General features: G+C 37.9%; 1 protein-coding gene across 2 annotated transcripts in view; it reads left to right on the forward strand.

Annotated features, from left to right (window-relative positions):
- Nucleotides 1-17,915, forward strand: part of LOC131426069 (chloride intracellular channel exc-4) — a 70,713-nt gene that overhangs the window by 51,671 nt on the left and 1,127 nt on the right. Inside the window, exons 3-6 of one of the 2 annotated variants that reach the window (XM_058588499.1) lie at nucleotides 10,705-10,869; nucleotides 10,938-11,180; nucleotides 11,260-11,370; nucleotides 11,744-11,761. In XM_058588499.1, the coding sequence (XP_058444482.1) occupies nucleotides 10,705-10,869; nucleotides 10,938-11,180; nucleotides 11,260-11,370; nucleotides 11,744-11,761 (537 nt within the window). The remainder of the gene's footprint in view (nucleotides 1-10,704; nucleotides 10,870-10,937; nucleotides 11,181-11,259; nucleotides 11,371-11,743; nucleotides 11,762-17,915) is intronic. The other variant, XM_058588500.1, reaches the window with a different exon arrangement.

Here is a 17,915-nt window from a genome sequence, read left to right on the forward strand (position 1 = left end):
AATTCGAAGTTCAATTCATGTAGTTTTACCGTTGTTTTGATTGACTTGTGATACGTTGCGTTTTCAAAATACCACGACCAGAACATTTCTAGCGAATTATTGTGCTTTCGGGTGCTTTGGGCGAGGTTCGCCAGTTGCTGTCCACTTGGCTGACGATCGTTTTGATTCCAAAGTGAAGTTATGAATTCATGTTTCATCCATTGTCACATATCGACGCAAAAATTCCGGTTTATTATGCTTAAACATGGCCAAACACTGCTCAGATTCATCAACACGTTCTCGTTTTTGGTCAACAGTGAGCCAACGCGGCACCCACTTTGAAAAAAAGCTTTCTCATAGTCAATGAGCTGCGTGAAAGGCCCATCCCTTTATACCCGTCCTCTAGCCGATAATTATATTTACGATTAGGAAATACCTTCACGATGACAATCGTAATCTACGATCACGAAAGTCTTAAGCACATTTCTCAGAAAGAATAATGCTCTAATGTGATTTAAATTGATTGGTTATTAGCAATTACACTCACATTATAGCTGTCAATGATCAAATCGCCAACTGATGACGATAATCGATTATTGTTGCCCTCCCTATTTTTATACATCCGTATGACTTCATAGTCTCAAGTATGTATTCAAATCGTTTGAAACCCGTTTGCCTGTTCCAGATAAAAGCACACAAGCTGAAGTTCTGAAGTTGAAGTTAATATATGTGATGGAATCATTTTGCTCGATTTCACACTGAATAAAATAAAGACATACGTTCGTTCCGTTACTGAGAATTGTCTACATTCAAGCGAAAACATTTTTTCCGTGCATCAAACTGCCATGTATATAAATAATCTTTCTCTCACTAATCGAACCTAGTTTCGATTGCAAATTGCTCGTAAGCAATTTGCTTCCATGCTCATCTGGACAGAACAAAATGTAAGAGTGTGCACTTGACGGATCGCGGCTCTACACCAACCTTGAATCAACAGTCTAAATATAACCATTCAGAATCATCAATTGAAAAACCAGCATGGCTAGGGCGCTTGTGATTCGAAACTGTCTGACATAACCCCCCAAACAGAACGAGGCATCTGCTCATTGGTTCTTCAGACGGACCAAGTCGATCGAGACACATAATATCTCTCGCAAGTATCGGAGATAAAGTCGGAGCCAACACACCCCGAACAAACAACTGTGAAACCACGTGACGACTACGAGCGACGATGATGTTAATGATCTTCTACGCGTTGCAGCATGTGGGGTACGTGCGCACATCCGCCGTGCTGCTGCGCTGCCACAAGCACCAACCCACCCACTCACTGCTTGCACTTGACCGGACAAACTCCAACCTTTTGTTGAATGCAGTAACAGCAGGATGGTGTGCACCACCCACCACTTGTACCCAACCAACATCAGTTTACAAGGCAATGGAATCGTCGTCGTCGTCATCGTCGTCGTCGTCATCGTCGGCGTCGCCGGTGTCGGGTGTTGCATTTGAAAGATTGCGGAGAATTCTCGGAATACTTCAAACCCGGTCACCCGGAATGTTGATAATTGAAAATAGCAGAAAATTGTTTTGATAAAAATATCACAAGCTGTCGAGTTTTATTGCCGAATCAAATTGCCTGAAAAAGTACAACACTGATTTCACCTCTTGACAAATAAATTATTGTTTTGAAAATACTATCAAGTTTAGATATTTTTTGTACATATGGACAGTACAACGCGGTTCCAAATCTAGGCAGAAATTTTGTTATGTCTATTCGATGGAATTGCGAGAAATTGATTAACGATTGGATATTATTGCACGAAAGCCGTTATTTCTCCAAAAAACCTTCCATCAAGAGAGATATTGCGGTGAAAAGTAAAAAAAATATATTTAAAATAATAATAAAATTATTTTCTTAGGGATTCTGGCACCGCATTAATTCGTACAAAAACGGCATGTTTTTGTGATTTTTTTGTATAGCCAACATCTCTTTAGTCACGGAAAAAAGTAAAAATGCGGTGGCTCTCAAAACTCAGTGCTGGATCATCTGAAATTTAAAAAAAATTTAAGTTCATTTGTTAGATAATAGTGCTCCTTAGCTAACACTGGAAGGGTTCTTCGAAATTTAAATTTTTTACTTCTACGGGACACTGAAGGAGAAAACGCGATTTTTTTTCGATAAAACTCGTTCAATTTGATATTGTGAAATGTAAATTATTAGCAAATAGGGAAATCTCTCCAGTGTTATAGTATTCTTAGAAAATTCGCGTAAGAAAAACCGCGCAAAAAAAACTGCGTAGCTTCGGAAATCCGCGTAAAAACCGCAAAACTAAAGAATTTTTTTTTGAGGCCAAATATTGAAGCAATGCATGAAACGTCCAGATCTGGTGTAATCTAAAGAATTTTTTTTTTCAAATCGACTTTGGCACTTGAAAAAATTTTGAGATTTCCGAAATCTAATTTTTTTTTCTATGTGAATAGCCTATTTATCCGAATAGCCTGTATTGCCGCGCAGTCCGAGTCTTTGCCACAATTAAAAAAAAAATTTGTTCTTCTGTAAACTTTTATTTACTTCTGTTTCTTCACATTATTATCTTTTTTCTGTTTTTTTTTTGTTTTTTTTTCGTGCCTTTCTATCGGCCACCTTTAACGGACTCTTTTCTTATCACTATTCAACACTGTGTTAGGCTTCTCTGTTAGCCATATTTAGCGAATTCTACCACGATATTGTACGCGGAATTAAACTACTTGACGACTTTTCTGAAAAATTGATTGCACTTGAACTCACGTGAAGTGACTGTCCGACTAACTGGTTTGTCTACGGGCCGACGCCCGAGACTAACGGATATTTTCCGCGCACACTCTGAGACTGACTTACTAGCCGACTAACTCTTCCCAACTATGAGTTTTTAAGCTCCTAACATTTACTTTCGGGTAAAGCCCGAAGATTTTAGTACAAGCCGAGCTTGTGATTCTAAGTAGAAAGTTCATCCGACTTTCTCCCGAAGTTCTACCGAAAGCCGAGACCACTGTCACTATGCCAGAGGCAGTGACCAGTGTCCGTTGAAAAAATAGCTTTGTTTTTACAACATTGCTGCGCTTTTTCTTAAACATCGTTTCGATGACTCATGCTCGAAAATGTGCACGCTTCTATAATAAAGTTTATACATGAAGGTTGCGGCTACGCTGATATGAGCGTTTCCTTCACAATTTCCTACTTTTTCCTATAATACTAGCAAATTCAAAGGAAAATTTGCTAAGGGCGCTGCATGCCCCCTTACTTACTGAGCTTGATGTTACCTGAAGGGTAAACACCAAGTCGAATGCGTCGGCTTATAACATAGCCAGATGCCTAGGAAATGCATGAAACATTGAAATGTCTTAGAAATGCATCAAACGTCCTGATCTGGTGTAATCTAAAAAAAAAAATATTTCTTGAAAAAAATCTACTTAGGAACTTGAGATTTGAGAGTGTCAGATCTACTGTAATCAGTGTTGGTGATTGCCGAAAATTTGACAGAAGCTGCTATATTGCTATCTATATTATACACAAAATTTTCAATCCGGTAGAAGATGCTACAATAACTCGAGTCTCTCAATGCATGAACCGTGAGAGAATTTTTCTACATTTCTTCGCTCCACTTCATATTCTGACTATTTCACGGCCCTTAAAAAATGTACAGTCTGATAATGATCGTTGCTGTGTGGAATTATCCAAGAGAGAATCGCAAGTTGACAATTATCGCAGAAAACCGAATCGATGATTCGACTTGATGATTCTCATACTAGGTTACAGTATTTCAAAACCCTTGTGTGGAGAATTCACAGACATTTTCATAGACACAACTTATACAAAGGTTATATACACATAGTTGAAATAAGCGGCAATAGTAAAATGATTCTATCGTAATTATCCACTGCCCGAATCGGAACCGCTAAACGAGAATGAGCGACCGTTTATTGCATCAGAGCGAATCTCCACAACAGCGTGCTAACTCGTGATGCTCAGACGGGTCATCGAGAAAAATTAGCTCTCGCATTGGTGTCCATTCTTATTAAATGAACCATGGCGGGGTTTTGTTGTTGCGATGATATCCGTCTTTCTTTGATGGCACTGATTCAATCGTGTGAAGAGTTGCTGGTGAGCGTTCTTTGATACGATAAAAGCCATCCTTGACTGTAATAAGTCATTTTGAAGGTTCTTTTATTTCAGTCTCAGAAAAACGTAAATTTATCATGATTATCGTGATTTGATGGTTTTCGAATTTTCTCTATGTCAAGATTTTAGAATACGAAAATCAAACATAATTTTTTTTTCTAGTTCGTTGATCAAAATTATTTATTTCAAATTTCAAACATTTTGACATAATTCTTGAATTTTAGTATCTATGACAATTTCGAAATGGGAAATAACCACAGCCGGGTAAGCATGTGAAGTCTGCTCCTGAAGAAAATTTATATTGTTATTACACATTTCAAAAATGCTTGAACTAGCGACAATTTTCCCATAATCTGAATCTTTAAACTGCCATATTGACAGAGCTTGGGTGGAGTTCTATTGATTTGCATTATTTGATTTTTGAAGCAAAAATTTGAAAAATTCAAAAAGCTAAAATTTGAATTTTGACGTAAAAGTTTGAAATTTTCCGAAAAATTTAAAAATTGATTAGGTCCGTTTTTCCAGGGGAAAATTAACATATTTTTTAAATTTTTTTGGAGATATAACGGGTGATTTTTTAAGAGCTTGAGAACTTTTTTAAACAATAAAACGCATAAAATTTGCAAAATCTCATCGGTTCTTTATTTTAAACGTTAGATTGGTACATGACATTTACTTTTTGAAGATAATTTCATTTAAATGTTGACCGCGGCTGCGTCTTAGGTGGTCCATTCGGAAAGTCCAATTTTGGGCAACTTTTTCGAGCATTTCGGCCGTAATAGCCCGAATTTCTTCGGAAATGTTGTCTTCCAAAGCTGGAATAGTTACTGGCTTATTTCTGTAGACTTTAGACTTGACGTAGCCCCACAAAAAATAGTCTAAAGGCGTCAAATCGCATGATCTTGGTGGCCAACTTACCGGTCCATTTCTTGAGATGAATTGTTCTCCGAAGTTTTCCCTCAAAATGGCCATAGAATCGCGAGCTGTGTGGCATGTAGCGCCATCTTGTTGAAACCACATGTCAACCAAGTTCAGTTCTTCCATTTTTGGCAACAAAAAGTTTGTTAGCATCGAACGATAGCGATCGCCATTCACTGTAACGTTGCGTCCAACAGCATCTTTGAAAAAATACGGTCCAATGATTCCACCAGCGTACAAACCACACCAAACAGTGCATTTTTCGGGATGCATGGGCAGCTCTTGAACGGCTTCTGGTTGCTCTTCACTCCAAATGCGGCAATTTTGCTTATTTACGTAGCCATTCAACCAGAAATGAGCCTCATCGCTGAACAAAATTTGTCGATAAAAAAGCGGATTTTCCGAATGGACCACCTAAGACGCAGCCGCGGTCAACATTTAAATGAAATTATCTTCAAAAAGTAAATGTCATGTACCAATCTAACGTTTAAAATAAAGAACCGATGAGATTTTGCAAATTTTATGCGTTTTATTGTTTAAAAAAGTTCTCAAGCTCTTAAAAAATCACCCTGTATTTCTTGCATTGAAAAGTACTTAAAACTTTTGAAACATATTATCTCCCGTTTTCGATTTTTATACCATTCTGCATTTTTAGTAACAAATAATTTTTGAATGCTTTAAATCTTTCGGATTAATTTGTTTATGTGGACCACCACAATATTTGATCTTTTTTTTCTAAAAAAGATAACAATCAATCATGCGTTTTCATTGTATCTCTATCAGAAGGAAACGCATGGTGCTTAGTTCTAGTAGCGAGCATAAATGAAATACATCTAGTTTTGTCCAGTGTAATAGTTAAATATCAATCAAAGTATCGTCCATTGCTGGTTACTACTTTTTCTCACCTCTCAGGCAATTTTCTAAATCCATCCCGAAAAAATGTCTTGTCTTTTGAGGTGATTCAAGTTTGAAGCCAATTTTCGATTTCTGCGAAAGAAGTAAATCGATGACCTGCCGGGTAGTGCTGCAATTTTCGAAACAACCAGTAATCAGAAAGAGCAATGTCAGGAGAATATGGCGGGTGCGGCAAAATGTCCCACTTAAGCGTTTCCAAATATTTTTTCACGACTTTTGCGACATGAGGCCAAGCGTTGTCATGTAGGAGAATAACTTTATCATATCTTTGCTTGTATTTCGGCCATTCTCTCTGGTATCGTCTTTCAACGTCTCTCGGTTTAAGTTCATTAGGAACCCGTGTCTTGATTTTGAATCATTCCTCATTCATCATGAGTAATTTCCTATGATCCTGCAAAGCGCTCTTGCATTTGACTCGCATCTTCATAGAGTAATGCGTCCAACTGTTTGTCCTCGATTTTTTCTGCTTGTCCAGAGTGAGACTTGTCTTCAACGCTTAAATCACCATTCTAGAAACGTCGAAACCATTCCCTACATGATTTATCGGTTGGAACGCTATCATCATAAACATCCACAAGCATTTGATGAGCTTCAGCTGTACTTTTCTTCCAATTGGAACTGAAAACTTTCCGCAAATGTTGCTTAGTGAACACAAATTTACCTATAATTAACACAGTGATAAATAAAGTTTGTTTTTTAAACTCGAAGTAAAACGAACTGAATTTTAATGACAGATGTGATAACAAAAAATAAACTATGCTTATAAAAAATAACAAATGATATGTTACAAAACGAGAGCGATTCGAGATTCATCAAGTGGTTCGGTTCCAAGGAAGCGGTTTGTACTGAGCACAGATGGCTGTTTTATATTTTTCATTTTACGTTTCGCCTTCGACTCATTAGTGCATAGCAAATCATGTTGAACTGTCATGCCACTCAACAATTGAACATAAACTGCTAAGCAGACGTCTGCCAAATCACCAGATGACTATTAGCTGAAAACGATCAGTATATTGTAAACTTTTTTTACGTTCGGGATTTCAACAGTAAAGACACTGTGCTTCGGTACAATATACCTTATGATCAAAAAAGAACCGGAATTTTCATTTTAAAATTCCCGCGCTTGTCCAATCGGTAAACTTTTATTCTCTCAACGTTGGCAACACTTTTATACACATTCTGTCAAATTTTGACGCATATCGTACGATTAGTTTTTGTTTGGCGTCTATACAAAAAAGTTGAAAAATTTTCGTGTGGCGATTTTTATAATGGATGGTTTTGGCTCGCCTTCGAATCGCCATTCGGTCGATTGTTGTGCGGTTTCGACGCCATATTCATAGATCCACACCTCATCACTAGTTATGATGCATTCGATGAATGTGGGTTCACTATCTGCGTTGGAAATCATCTCTTTGGCCACATCAACACGACGCTGTTTTTGAATGAAATTCAGCTCTTTTGGCACCAGCCGAGAAGCGACGCGTTTCAAACCCAAAACATCAGTTAAAATGTGTTCGGCTGATCCATAAGAGATGTCCAATAACACTGATCGGTACAGAACGATTTTGCAACACGATTTGCTTCGCCCATTTCAATGTTTTCTTCAGTAACAGATGTTGTTGGGCGGCCAGAGATCTGATCATGATCCAAGCTTGTACGACCACCTTTGAAGCGTTTATACCACTCGTATGCCTGTGTTTTTCCTAGACACGATTCACCAAAGGCCTTTTCTAACATTTTCAACGTTTCGGAACACTTAAATCCATTTGCAACACAAAATTTGATGCACGCACGTTGTTCTAAATTTTCAGCCATTATAAAAATCGCCACACGAAAATTTTTCAACTTCTTTGTATAGACGCCAAACAAAAACTAATCGTACGATATGCGTCAAAATTTGACAGAATGTGTATAAAAGTGTTGCCAACGTTGAGAGAATAAAAGTTTACCGATTGGACAAGCGCGGGAATTTTAAAATAAAAATTCCGGTTCTTTTTGGATCATAAGGTAAGTGTCTCAAGCAGGGTTGCTACATATACAAAATAATCTGTATTTCACAAGATTTGTCAGGTAAATTTGAGACCAAGATTCTGTATGTACAGATTTGTGATTTTTGGCAAGAAATTCGAATTTTACACATTTTTGAATGTTGTGATTGAAAATCTAGATAAAATATATTATAGTTTTTTTTCAAATCCTATTCACTCGTTTATTTTGTATCACGTAATTTCATTTGTAAAGAGCTATGAAATTTCGAAAACGAGCTGTGAATCAAGACTTGCCGGGACTTCAATATAGGATGTTGTTGAAACGTTAACTCGGGAGGTCAGTGAGTTTAGTGGTGCATCCGATCAAGATGCTCGGAACATACTGAGTCGCGCGCAAATAATGCCAATACTGAAATTTTTACTAACAAATATCCTTCTCCCGTGACACTTGTGGAGTGCGCAGTAGTATATACGGCCTCTAGTAACAACAAGTGTTGGACTAACATCCCTTCCCATTCCTTAGACGATCTATTATCGGGCCTGGCCGGTGCCGGTACTGATCAATGAATTCTGGGATTACCAGAAGATGTACATTGAAGGATGATTTACCAGTCCCAGATCGGATCATCTAGAAATTCCCTGTACAATTTCAGCTAATCCCGATCAGTAACGGAGTAGCAACCAGGGGTGGTCGCTCAAGCTCAAGCTCAAGCTCAAAATTTTTTTTCATACGTTTATTTCATAGGCAACATACGTAAGTTTTTCTTCGCCGTGGCATCCACAATACATAGTATTTTGAAGCTAATACATTTTGAATATCATATTAACCAAATATTAAGTACCAAAATATGATACTCATTAGTTAATCTAAACACTGTTTTTATCAAGCTATTCTCTATTATAAATAACATTAAATAAAATACATTTATTTTGTACATGATCTTATAACTATTTAGGTTTGTTTGTATCAGTTCATCACTTTTATTCATATAATAAGGCTATTGGTTGAACTCATGAAAGAGAAAGAAGTCTAACATAAAATAAAATTTAAATTTGAACTTCAATGGACTTAATGAAATGATAAAGAAGTTTAATGAAAGGAAGGTCACGACAAGCAATAATGTCGCGAACTGGGACATTGGATAGTCTACCTTGAGTACGCAAGGAATTTATTAATTGAGATCTGACATCACGATACTCAACGCATGTCCAAACAACATGGTCAATATCGCGGTAACCTGCGCCATAAGCACAATGATTAGTCTCGGAAAGTCCAATTCGAAGGAGATGAGCATCTAACGTGTAGTGATTGGACATGAGTCTGGATATCACACGAATGAAGTACCTACTCATATACAGTCCCCTGAACCATGCCTTTGTCGATATTTTAGAAATAATTGAGTGCATCCACCAACCCAGATTATCTTTATCCCAAGAAGCTTGCCAGCTGGCAAGTGTTCTTTGGCGAGACGCGATCTAGAATTTATTGAAACCAATCGGTCTCTCATAAATTTCACCCTTAATAGCATCACGTTTGGCTAAAATATCGGCTCTTTCATTGCCTGGAATGGAGCAATGAGCCGGGACCCAAACTATTGTGATTTGATAATTATTATTCAATATGACGTTCAGGCCCTGTTTTATTTTGCCCAAGAAAAACGGTTCATTTTTGCCAGCAGCGTTTGAGCGAATGGCTTCAATTGCACTCAGACTATCTGTGAAGAGAAAATAATTGTTTGGAGATAATGTGACGATTACATTCAAGCTATAATGAACTGCTGCTAACTCTGCTATATAAACAGATGCAGGTTCTTGAAGCCTAAATGAAGCCGAAACATTATTGTTGAATATACCAAACCCAGTAGCCTCTAAAATACATTATAGAGCTGTTTTCAAATGTAGGAAAAATGCTTACCCGACCATTTCTAGTACGTATACCTTAGTTGGGTATGGTTTGCGAACCACATGCGGTTTTTTGGATGTTAGACTACAGCTAATATGTTACATATGTTAATTTTAATTACTTTATTAAGTTAAGGAAAAGGTTTGAAACGACTAGAAAATATTTGTGGCTCTTTAAAAACATTGATGTTTCGTGAATTTTAATTTTTGACTTTTCCGAGTTAAAAGTAGAAGTTTGCTGGTCCGAGGGGCTTTCGTACCGGTTTTGTGCTAAGTGCACATAACTATTTCTTATTCTTACATTTCGCCCTCGGTTCATCAGTGCACTTAGCACATAACCGGTACCCATGCGGTACCAAAACCCCTAAATAGCTACTATTTGTTGACGACCAGCAAGCCGTCACAAATATTTGTTCTGTCGGCACTTCAGTGAAGATATGAAATTTCTGTGGAAAAAGTGTTCTTCTAAAAGCATTATCTTTACGTCTGCTTAGTGGTCTACGTTGAACCATTGGGTGGCGTTAGCAGTTCAACACAAACTGCTAATACACTAATGAGCTTGAGGCGAAACTTAAGTTCACTGGAATCTACTGTCAGTTGTGGATTGAAGTGTTGCACATAGAAGAGATGAATGAGATGAATTCTCTTGCTGATCTTTCGTCAAATTGCGAAACCTGATCTATTTTGGAGTTGTGGAAATTCGTTGCAACAAAACACCGTACAAGTACGCTGTGTACAGTCGGGGATGTTTTTTTTTTGTCTTGCATACTTTATGATTCTTCAAGTAGAAAATTTGATTGTTTTGAGCAGGAAACGAGACTAATTTTTTTCTTCTTTTCTCCGCAGGTCACCACAGTGGACATGCAAAAACCACCACCCGATTTCCGCACCAATTTCGAAGCCACCCATCCACCGATCCTGATCGACAACGGACTTGCCATTCTGGAGAATGACAAAATCGAGCGACACATTATGAAGTCCGTTCCCGGTGGTTACAATCTGTTCGTGCAGGTTAGTTCTATTTTGACGGATCGAGGCGTTCAATTTTACACAATTTTTTTTTTTCGTTCAACTTTCAGGACAAAGAAGTTGCCACTTTGATCGAAAATTTGTACTCGAAGCTGAAGCTGATGCTGGTCAAAAAGGACGAAAACAAAAACAACTCTCTGCTGGCACACCTGCGCAAAATCAACGACCATCTGGCAGTGCGGGGAACCCGCTTCCTGACGGGCGATACGATGTGCTGTTTCGATTGCGAGCTGATGCCTCGGCTCCAGCACATTCGGGTGGCCGGCAAGTACTTTGTCGAATTCGAGATACCAGTAAGTGAAGGCTCTAGTGGAATGTGGGTGGGCTGTGAGTGAAAATTTCAAACCAAACGCTCCGTTCCGCTATTTTCAGAAACACCTTACGGCTCTGTGGCGATATATGTATCATATGTATCAGCTGGATGCCTTCACGCAATCCTGTCCCGCCGATCAGGACATCATCAACCACTACAAACTACAGCAGGTGAGTCACCGACCGAACCGAACCCGAGTGGGAGGGGCTTTGATGGTCTCTTTCTTGTTTCGTTTAACTGGGGTTTTCGAAGCACTGACAAACAGATACTAACACTGGTGTCAGGTCTGTTTGTCTGTGGTAATCATCGGACATCAGATTACGATTTACTCGCTTCGCAGTCACCAGTCATTTCAGTTGATTGATTCATTCGAACCTTGTTTAGATTAATCCGGGACTGTAAACTCACATTAACAGTATTGTTATTTTCGTTTTTCGGCATTTCTATTTTATTTTCATTACTTTCATTCTATGCAACCACCACCACCACATTCATTCCAAAATCACAAACAATCGAAACGGTGTGAATTGGCCGAAACAATAGGCAAAAGGTGACATTAAGGTATGTCGAATCAAATGTTGCCTACCAACTTCAGTCTGTGTATGCACACTTTCCGTTGTGACATCTTTTCTACCGATTTCCTGGTCATTTTCTTGTGCCAATGTTCTACTATTTATTCTGCAGTTTCCTGTCACTCTGTTTGATCTCTTTTTGTTCTACTTTCCGTATTTTGGTGTTTTGATATTTGTAGAGCGATCTTGTGCTATCGATGCTTTGTTTTTTTCTAAAACTATTGAAGTTGTGCAATTCTAACTGCTATGAGCACTTAATACACTAATTAGTCGTGTATTCGCACATATTTTCCTCGCAAGTTCACACTGCTCCCTACTGAAGTGACCTCGGATCTGATAGACCGAAAGTAAAAAAAAATTGCTTCAACTATGTGAGGTTATCCAACTAAAAGCTTACACAAATAGGATTCAATTTAGATAATTCTTCACGAGGCCAATCTAAATCACGAGTTGTTTAGAGAAAGAAAAAAACATTCCTGAAAGACTTCTTGAGTCATAACATACCACCACTCAAACACGGTAGCATCGTTAGTTGGTTAGTTAGTTAGTTCACTTACGCACTTCATTTCATCACCATTTATAAGAAAGTCTTTATTTCATGCACTGTGCCTCATCGTAGTGCAAATATTTACACAATTTCAGCTGGCTGTTTTCTTTCATGCTGCGTGTTTTTTTTTTTTTTGGTTTTCATTCCGCATTTTGCTTTGCCTTAGAGGAGGGTTTATGCGGAACGATTCGGACTGCTAAATGTTTGCTTATTGTTCTATATCTGGCGCGCAAAAACAAACAGAGCCGCCCGAGTCTGTGCTCTTCTATTTTTTTTGCGGCAACAGCGGTGGCGGCGGCGATGATGCATTACCGATTTCGTTTGATGACTAACGTAGTAATGTGATAACAAGAGCCGTAAAAGCGTTATTGCTTCGCAATTTGATTGTTTCTGTTGGGTGAATGGTTGATTTTTACTGTGATTCATGTCCTGTTCAGGACTACTGAAATTTTCTGATAGATCTGATTTGAGAACTTGGAAAAATTCTTTGCCTTTGCCAAGTTTCAGAAAATTTACCTTGTTCTTGTCGTACGAGGCTGTCTTCGAGAGAACAGGTTTTTTTTAACATCAACAAAGTTATTGTTATAGAAAAAAACCCAACATGTTTAGTTTTTTACAAATCTACTTCACCTTTCCACAAACGCTCTGCATGGAAGCTTATCACCTGCGAGTGGAGACAATTAGATAATTATCAACCAGATCCTACTACACTGAAGTCTTTTTTTCGCATAAAAAAAATCGCATAACTCTGAAACTTCACATAAAAAAACCGCATAACTCTGAAAATTCGCATAAAAAAAGTCGCGTAAAAACCACATAAAAAAGACCGCATAAAAAAGACCTCAGTGTACTTCAATCTTCGACATGAACACGACGTCACTGTGTAACTGTTCCTCTACTCATTACAGTAGGTCGAGGAGCTGGGCATGACTCGATGAATTTCAGTAGCTGAAAATCCTATCATTTGAATGCTTGTGGTAGTAACCATTATAGCAGACATTGTTTGCTGTACGCGCAGATAGACGAATGACTACTGAATCCCAACAAGCATATACAGATGTTTCAAGCCCATACGTGAAAAATGAAGCTTTATCCGTTCAAATCGATGCGCAGTAATATTTCCAATCAGTTGGTCGAAAAATATTACAAATCGAAACACAACTGACAACTGCAACTGTTCAAAACCCACTTTTCTGTACTTCTTCTGCCTAGCGTTTCCAATTTGTACCCCTATATGGAAAACAAAGATGTGTTCTACATCAATACTCGGAATGTGATTATGAAACGAAAAGTTTGTATTTATCTTTCTAAATCAATTCCATCCGCTTCAAAATAAACCCCTCCCGGCAAAATGCACTTATGAATCCCCCCGGGCTCAGACTTTTTCTGGGGGCCCGGAAATTTGATCTTAATTTGATGATATATCCAAATTCCAATTTCCTCATATAGAGCTTGAAGTTAGCGGCCATAATGAGAAAGAAACTATTACTATTTGCACATCACATGCATTAAATTTATTTTTGATTCTCATGTATAACAGTTCGGCTGAAAAGTTCGTATCGTTTAATAGAAACACACATTTTTTTTTGCCAAAATTCGTTTTTATTATTCAACATAATTGCCATCAGAGGCAATACAGCGATTATAGCGATCTACCAACTTTTCGATACCATTTTTGTAGTACGATGTGTCCTTTGCCTCAAAATAGGCCTCAGTTTCAGCGATTACCTCTTCATTGCTTCTAATTTTTTTACCAGCGAGCATTCTTTTGAGGTCTGAGAACAGGAAAAAGTCACTGGGGGCCAAATCTGGAGAATACGGTGGATGAGGGAGCAATTCGAAGCCCAATTCGTTCAATTTCAGCATGGTTTTTCGTTGTTGTTTTTGATCGATTGTGAGCTCACGCGGCACCCATTTTGCACAAAGCTTTCTCATATCCAAATATTCGTGAATAATATGTCCAACACGTTTCTTTGATATCTTTAGGATGTCAGCTATCTCGATCAACTTCACTTTACGGTAATTGAAAATCATTTTGTGGATTTTTTTCACGTTTTCATCGGTAACAGCCTCTTTTGGACGTCCACTGCGTTCATCGTCTTCGGTGCTCATATGACCAGTACGAAATTTTGCAAACCACTTACGAATTGTTGCTTCGCCCGGTGCAGAGTCTGGATAACACTCATCAAGCCATTTTTTGGTATCGGCGGAACTTTTTTTCATCAAAAAGTAGTGTTTCATCAACACACGAAATTCCTTTTTTCCATTTTTTTCACAATAACAAAAGTAGCTTCACTCAAAATGCAATATCTCACAAACTAATAATCAGACAGCTGTCAAATTTATACACGTATCTTTTGAAGGTTGGTACTAACTGAGAATGGTATGGATTTAATTCTAGTGGCGCCCTCTCATAGAAACGATACGAACTTTTCAGCCGATCTGTTAAGAGCCCGTAATGTTCATCCCGAGACACAGAAGCCATAATCTCTGGACGTAGTTCACCGGTTGCAGTCCACTCAGATGATGATCGTTTTGATTCCGGCGTGAAGTAATGGATCTATATTTCATCCATTGTCATATATCGACGCAATAAATCCAGTTTATTACTTTGTAACATGGCCAGACACTGCTCTGCATCATCAACACGTTGTTGTTTTTGATCTACTGTTACTAAACGCTGCACCCAGATTGAAAAGTACTTTCTCTAAGTTAAATTTTCAAGTATAATTGTAAACACACTGCCTTCTGATATCTTTACGGCCTCGGCTATCTCAATTTACGATTAGATATAACCAATTTGTGGATTTTTTTGGAGTACCCCCTCAAATGGACGGGCAGATCGTTCACCATCATCGATATCTGTACGGTCACGTTTAAATTCAACAAAACGATGACAAATGGTTCTGTTCGATGGTGCAAAGTCTGGATGACACTTTTGAAGCCATTGCTGAGCTTGTGCAGTATTTTTTTCATCAAGAAGCAATGCTAAATTAACACACGAAATTGTCTTGAATCTATTGTTTTGAAAATGACGAAAGTAGCTTCACATAAATGGCAGTTACATTTTTCTGACTAATGGAAATGGTTGCTCCATCGGAGCGTTAGTTACAATTCTAATATTCTCGGTCGACTTCATAAGGCTTTGCATGTAAATTTCGCAGTATTCTAATTGGGTGTGAAAAACTGACTACCAAATTCCAACTTTGAAAAGCATCCTTCATTATTCACTTTTATCAGATATTTGTCCATGTGCTTAACAAAGCCGGTACTGTTTCCCAACCAGGAACGCTTTCTTCGAACTCACACCAAAATGTGGCTTCATCCTAGAAAATCGGTCTCGAATCTGTACAGAAATGGTATCTATGAAGAATATCGATCATTGTCCTAATGCCTCGAGAACGGCTACCTCTAAGAGAAAAAATCATGAACAAATTTATTGTTTTAAGGTTTTTTAGATCATATTCTAGAGTTTAAATGACTGTTAAAATGTTTTATCTAGACTGATGTTTTGCAGATGAGATACGATTTCAAAAAAGAAAGAAGAGAAGAGGCATTCAACCCTTGTTCAACATTGTACTGTGTAAATGACTATTTTTCATCAAGATTTTGAGATTTTTGAGATAAGATGCGATTTGAAAAAAATATCCCTTCAGTTCAGTTGTTTCCAATTCTTGAAACGGCATTCAACCCTTGTTCAATGTATGGCTTTTTGGCCAATCGTTTCCCTACAACTTCTTCCTAACGGTTTACGGACTCTACTCAAAATTCAACCATTCCACGGAATATCTCCAAACTTTCAGGGAATAAAATCAAACATATTTTTTAACATTTTCCAAGGTCTTGTAAAAAGTTTGAACCAACATTTTTTTTGCCTGGAAATCCATTTTTTTCTTCATGTATTCTTTCAATTTTGCTTCCTTAGGCCCAGTACTTCTCACTTGGTGGTAGTTCCGGTGCGATCGCGGGATTGATGTCCTTCGACACGAACATAACTTCATGAGCCTTGTTCCACTCCAAAGCATCATTCGAATAATGGCACGAGGCTAAATCAGGCCAGATAAGTGTAGGACTATTGTGTGACCATGGAAGTGGAAGTAGACGCTTTTGGAGGTACTTTGTATGAACTTCACTTCTTCTTAAAATCTTGAACTGCCCTTTTCACTAAACGGAAATCCATTTCGGCCACTTTTTTCCTTCCGATCAACAGTTAAACATTCGTTGTACCGATTTGAAATACGAGATGTGTTCTCGCTTTTCACTGAATCCCGTCGTAAATGTCATCATTTCCGGTCGAAATAATGGAGGTCTTCGCGCTTTTTTGTAAAATTCTTAAAAGAAGCATTATTTTGTATACCAAATGTTTGACAATTTTGAAATCATTGAAATCGAAAAAAAATTGTTAATGCCGAATGTCTCAGAAATGCATGAAATGTCGAGATCTGGTGTAATACAATTTTTTTTAAAATCGATAATTTTCCAAATGTCAGAGAGTTGACTTAAAAAAAATCGGAATAACACCAGATCTCGACGTTTCATGCATTTCTAAGACAAAACAAGAAAACCGCGTAACTTTGGAAATCTGCGTAAAAAACCGCATAAGAAAACAATGTTATACAACCTTAAGTGGAACCAGAAAGGAATCGGCTCATGTGGCACGTTCGCCTGGTTATTTGGAGATTTGTGCCATACATTTGTCAGCAGTTGCACTTCACAACTGGGATGGGTTATTCTTAAAGCAAAAAGCAATAAAACAGTAAGAACACAGATCCCTGCCTATGTTTTGACGCAAGAATCTATTTGCTGTGAAGAAAAATCAATTATTAAAAAGAATTTAAAGCTAAAAATTACTTTATTTGCAATTCCCAAAGCAATATTGCGATAAAACCAGTGCATCTGTTGACACGAATTACTTCAGTACTGTTGTAGAAAAAAATGAAGATGAATTTGATGACAAATTTCAGCAATTCAAAGTAACATTTTTGGTGAATCTTGTTAGGTCATGATTTTTAGCGTTTTTTGGCTCTTTCGGCTCAGAAGGTTCCCGACCTCTGCACTAGAAAATTGAAGTAATAAGTGTCACAATAACTAGTAAAATTATTTTACCGAGAAATGCGTGATCAAGATGGTCAAGAAGATGAGGTGATTCAACTTGATGACTCCGGTCGTCCTGATTTGCATAGTTTAATAATTCAACGCAGGAGGATGTCGATGTACTGGGAGAAATTTCCCTCGCAGTTCAGTTTACTACCAAACCAGCGGTGGCGACGTTCGGAGGAATCAATGAACTCGCAATGCGCAAGTTTTTATCGACATAAATCATTCAACGCGATGTTTATTTCACCACTATCAATTGTATAATTGGGCTGTAATTGGCGCGATCAAACAGTTAGGATTGTTTTTTCACTTTCGCTGTATCACTTTATTCACGCAACACCTCGTGCTGTGCTGTTTCATGTTTTTGTTTTCGTTCGTTTTTTTTCTCTCTCTCTCTCTTCAATCAATACCGTAAATATCATCATACAAGTGCATCAAACTGTGGCTTCATTTCATTATCGTGCGTAGGCAATTATTTTATTGCATTCTCTTGCTTTTA

This window comes from Malaya genurostris, chromosome 1 (genome assembly GCF_030247185.1).
Source record: "Malaya genurostris strain Urasoe2022 chromosome 1, Malgen_1.1, whole genome shotgun sequence".
NCBI lineage: Eukaryota > Metazoa > Arthropoda > Insecta > Diptera > Culicidae > Malaya > Malaya genurostris.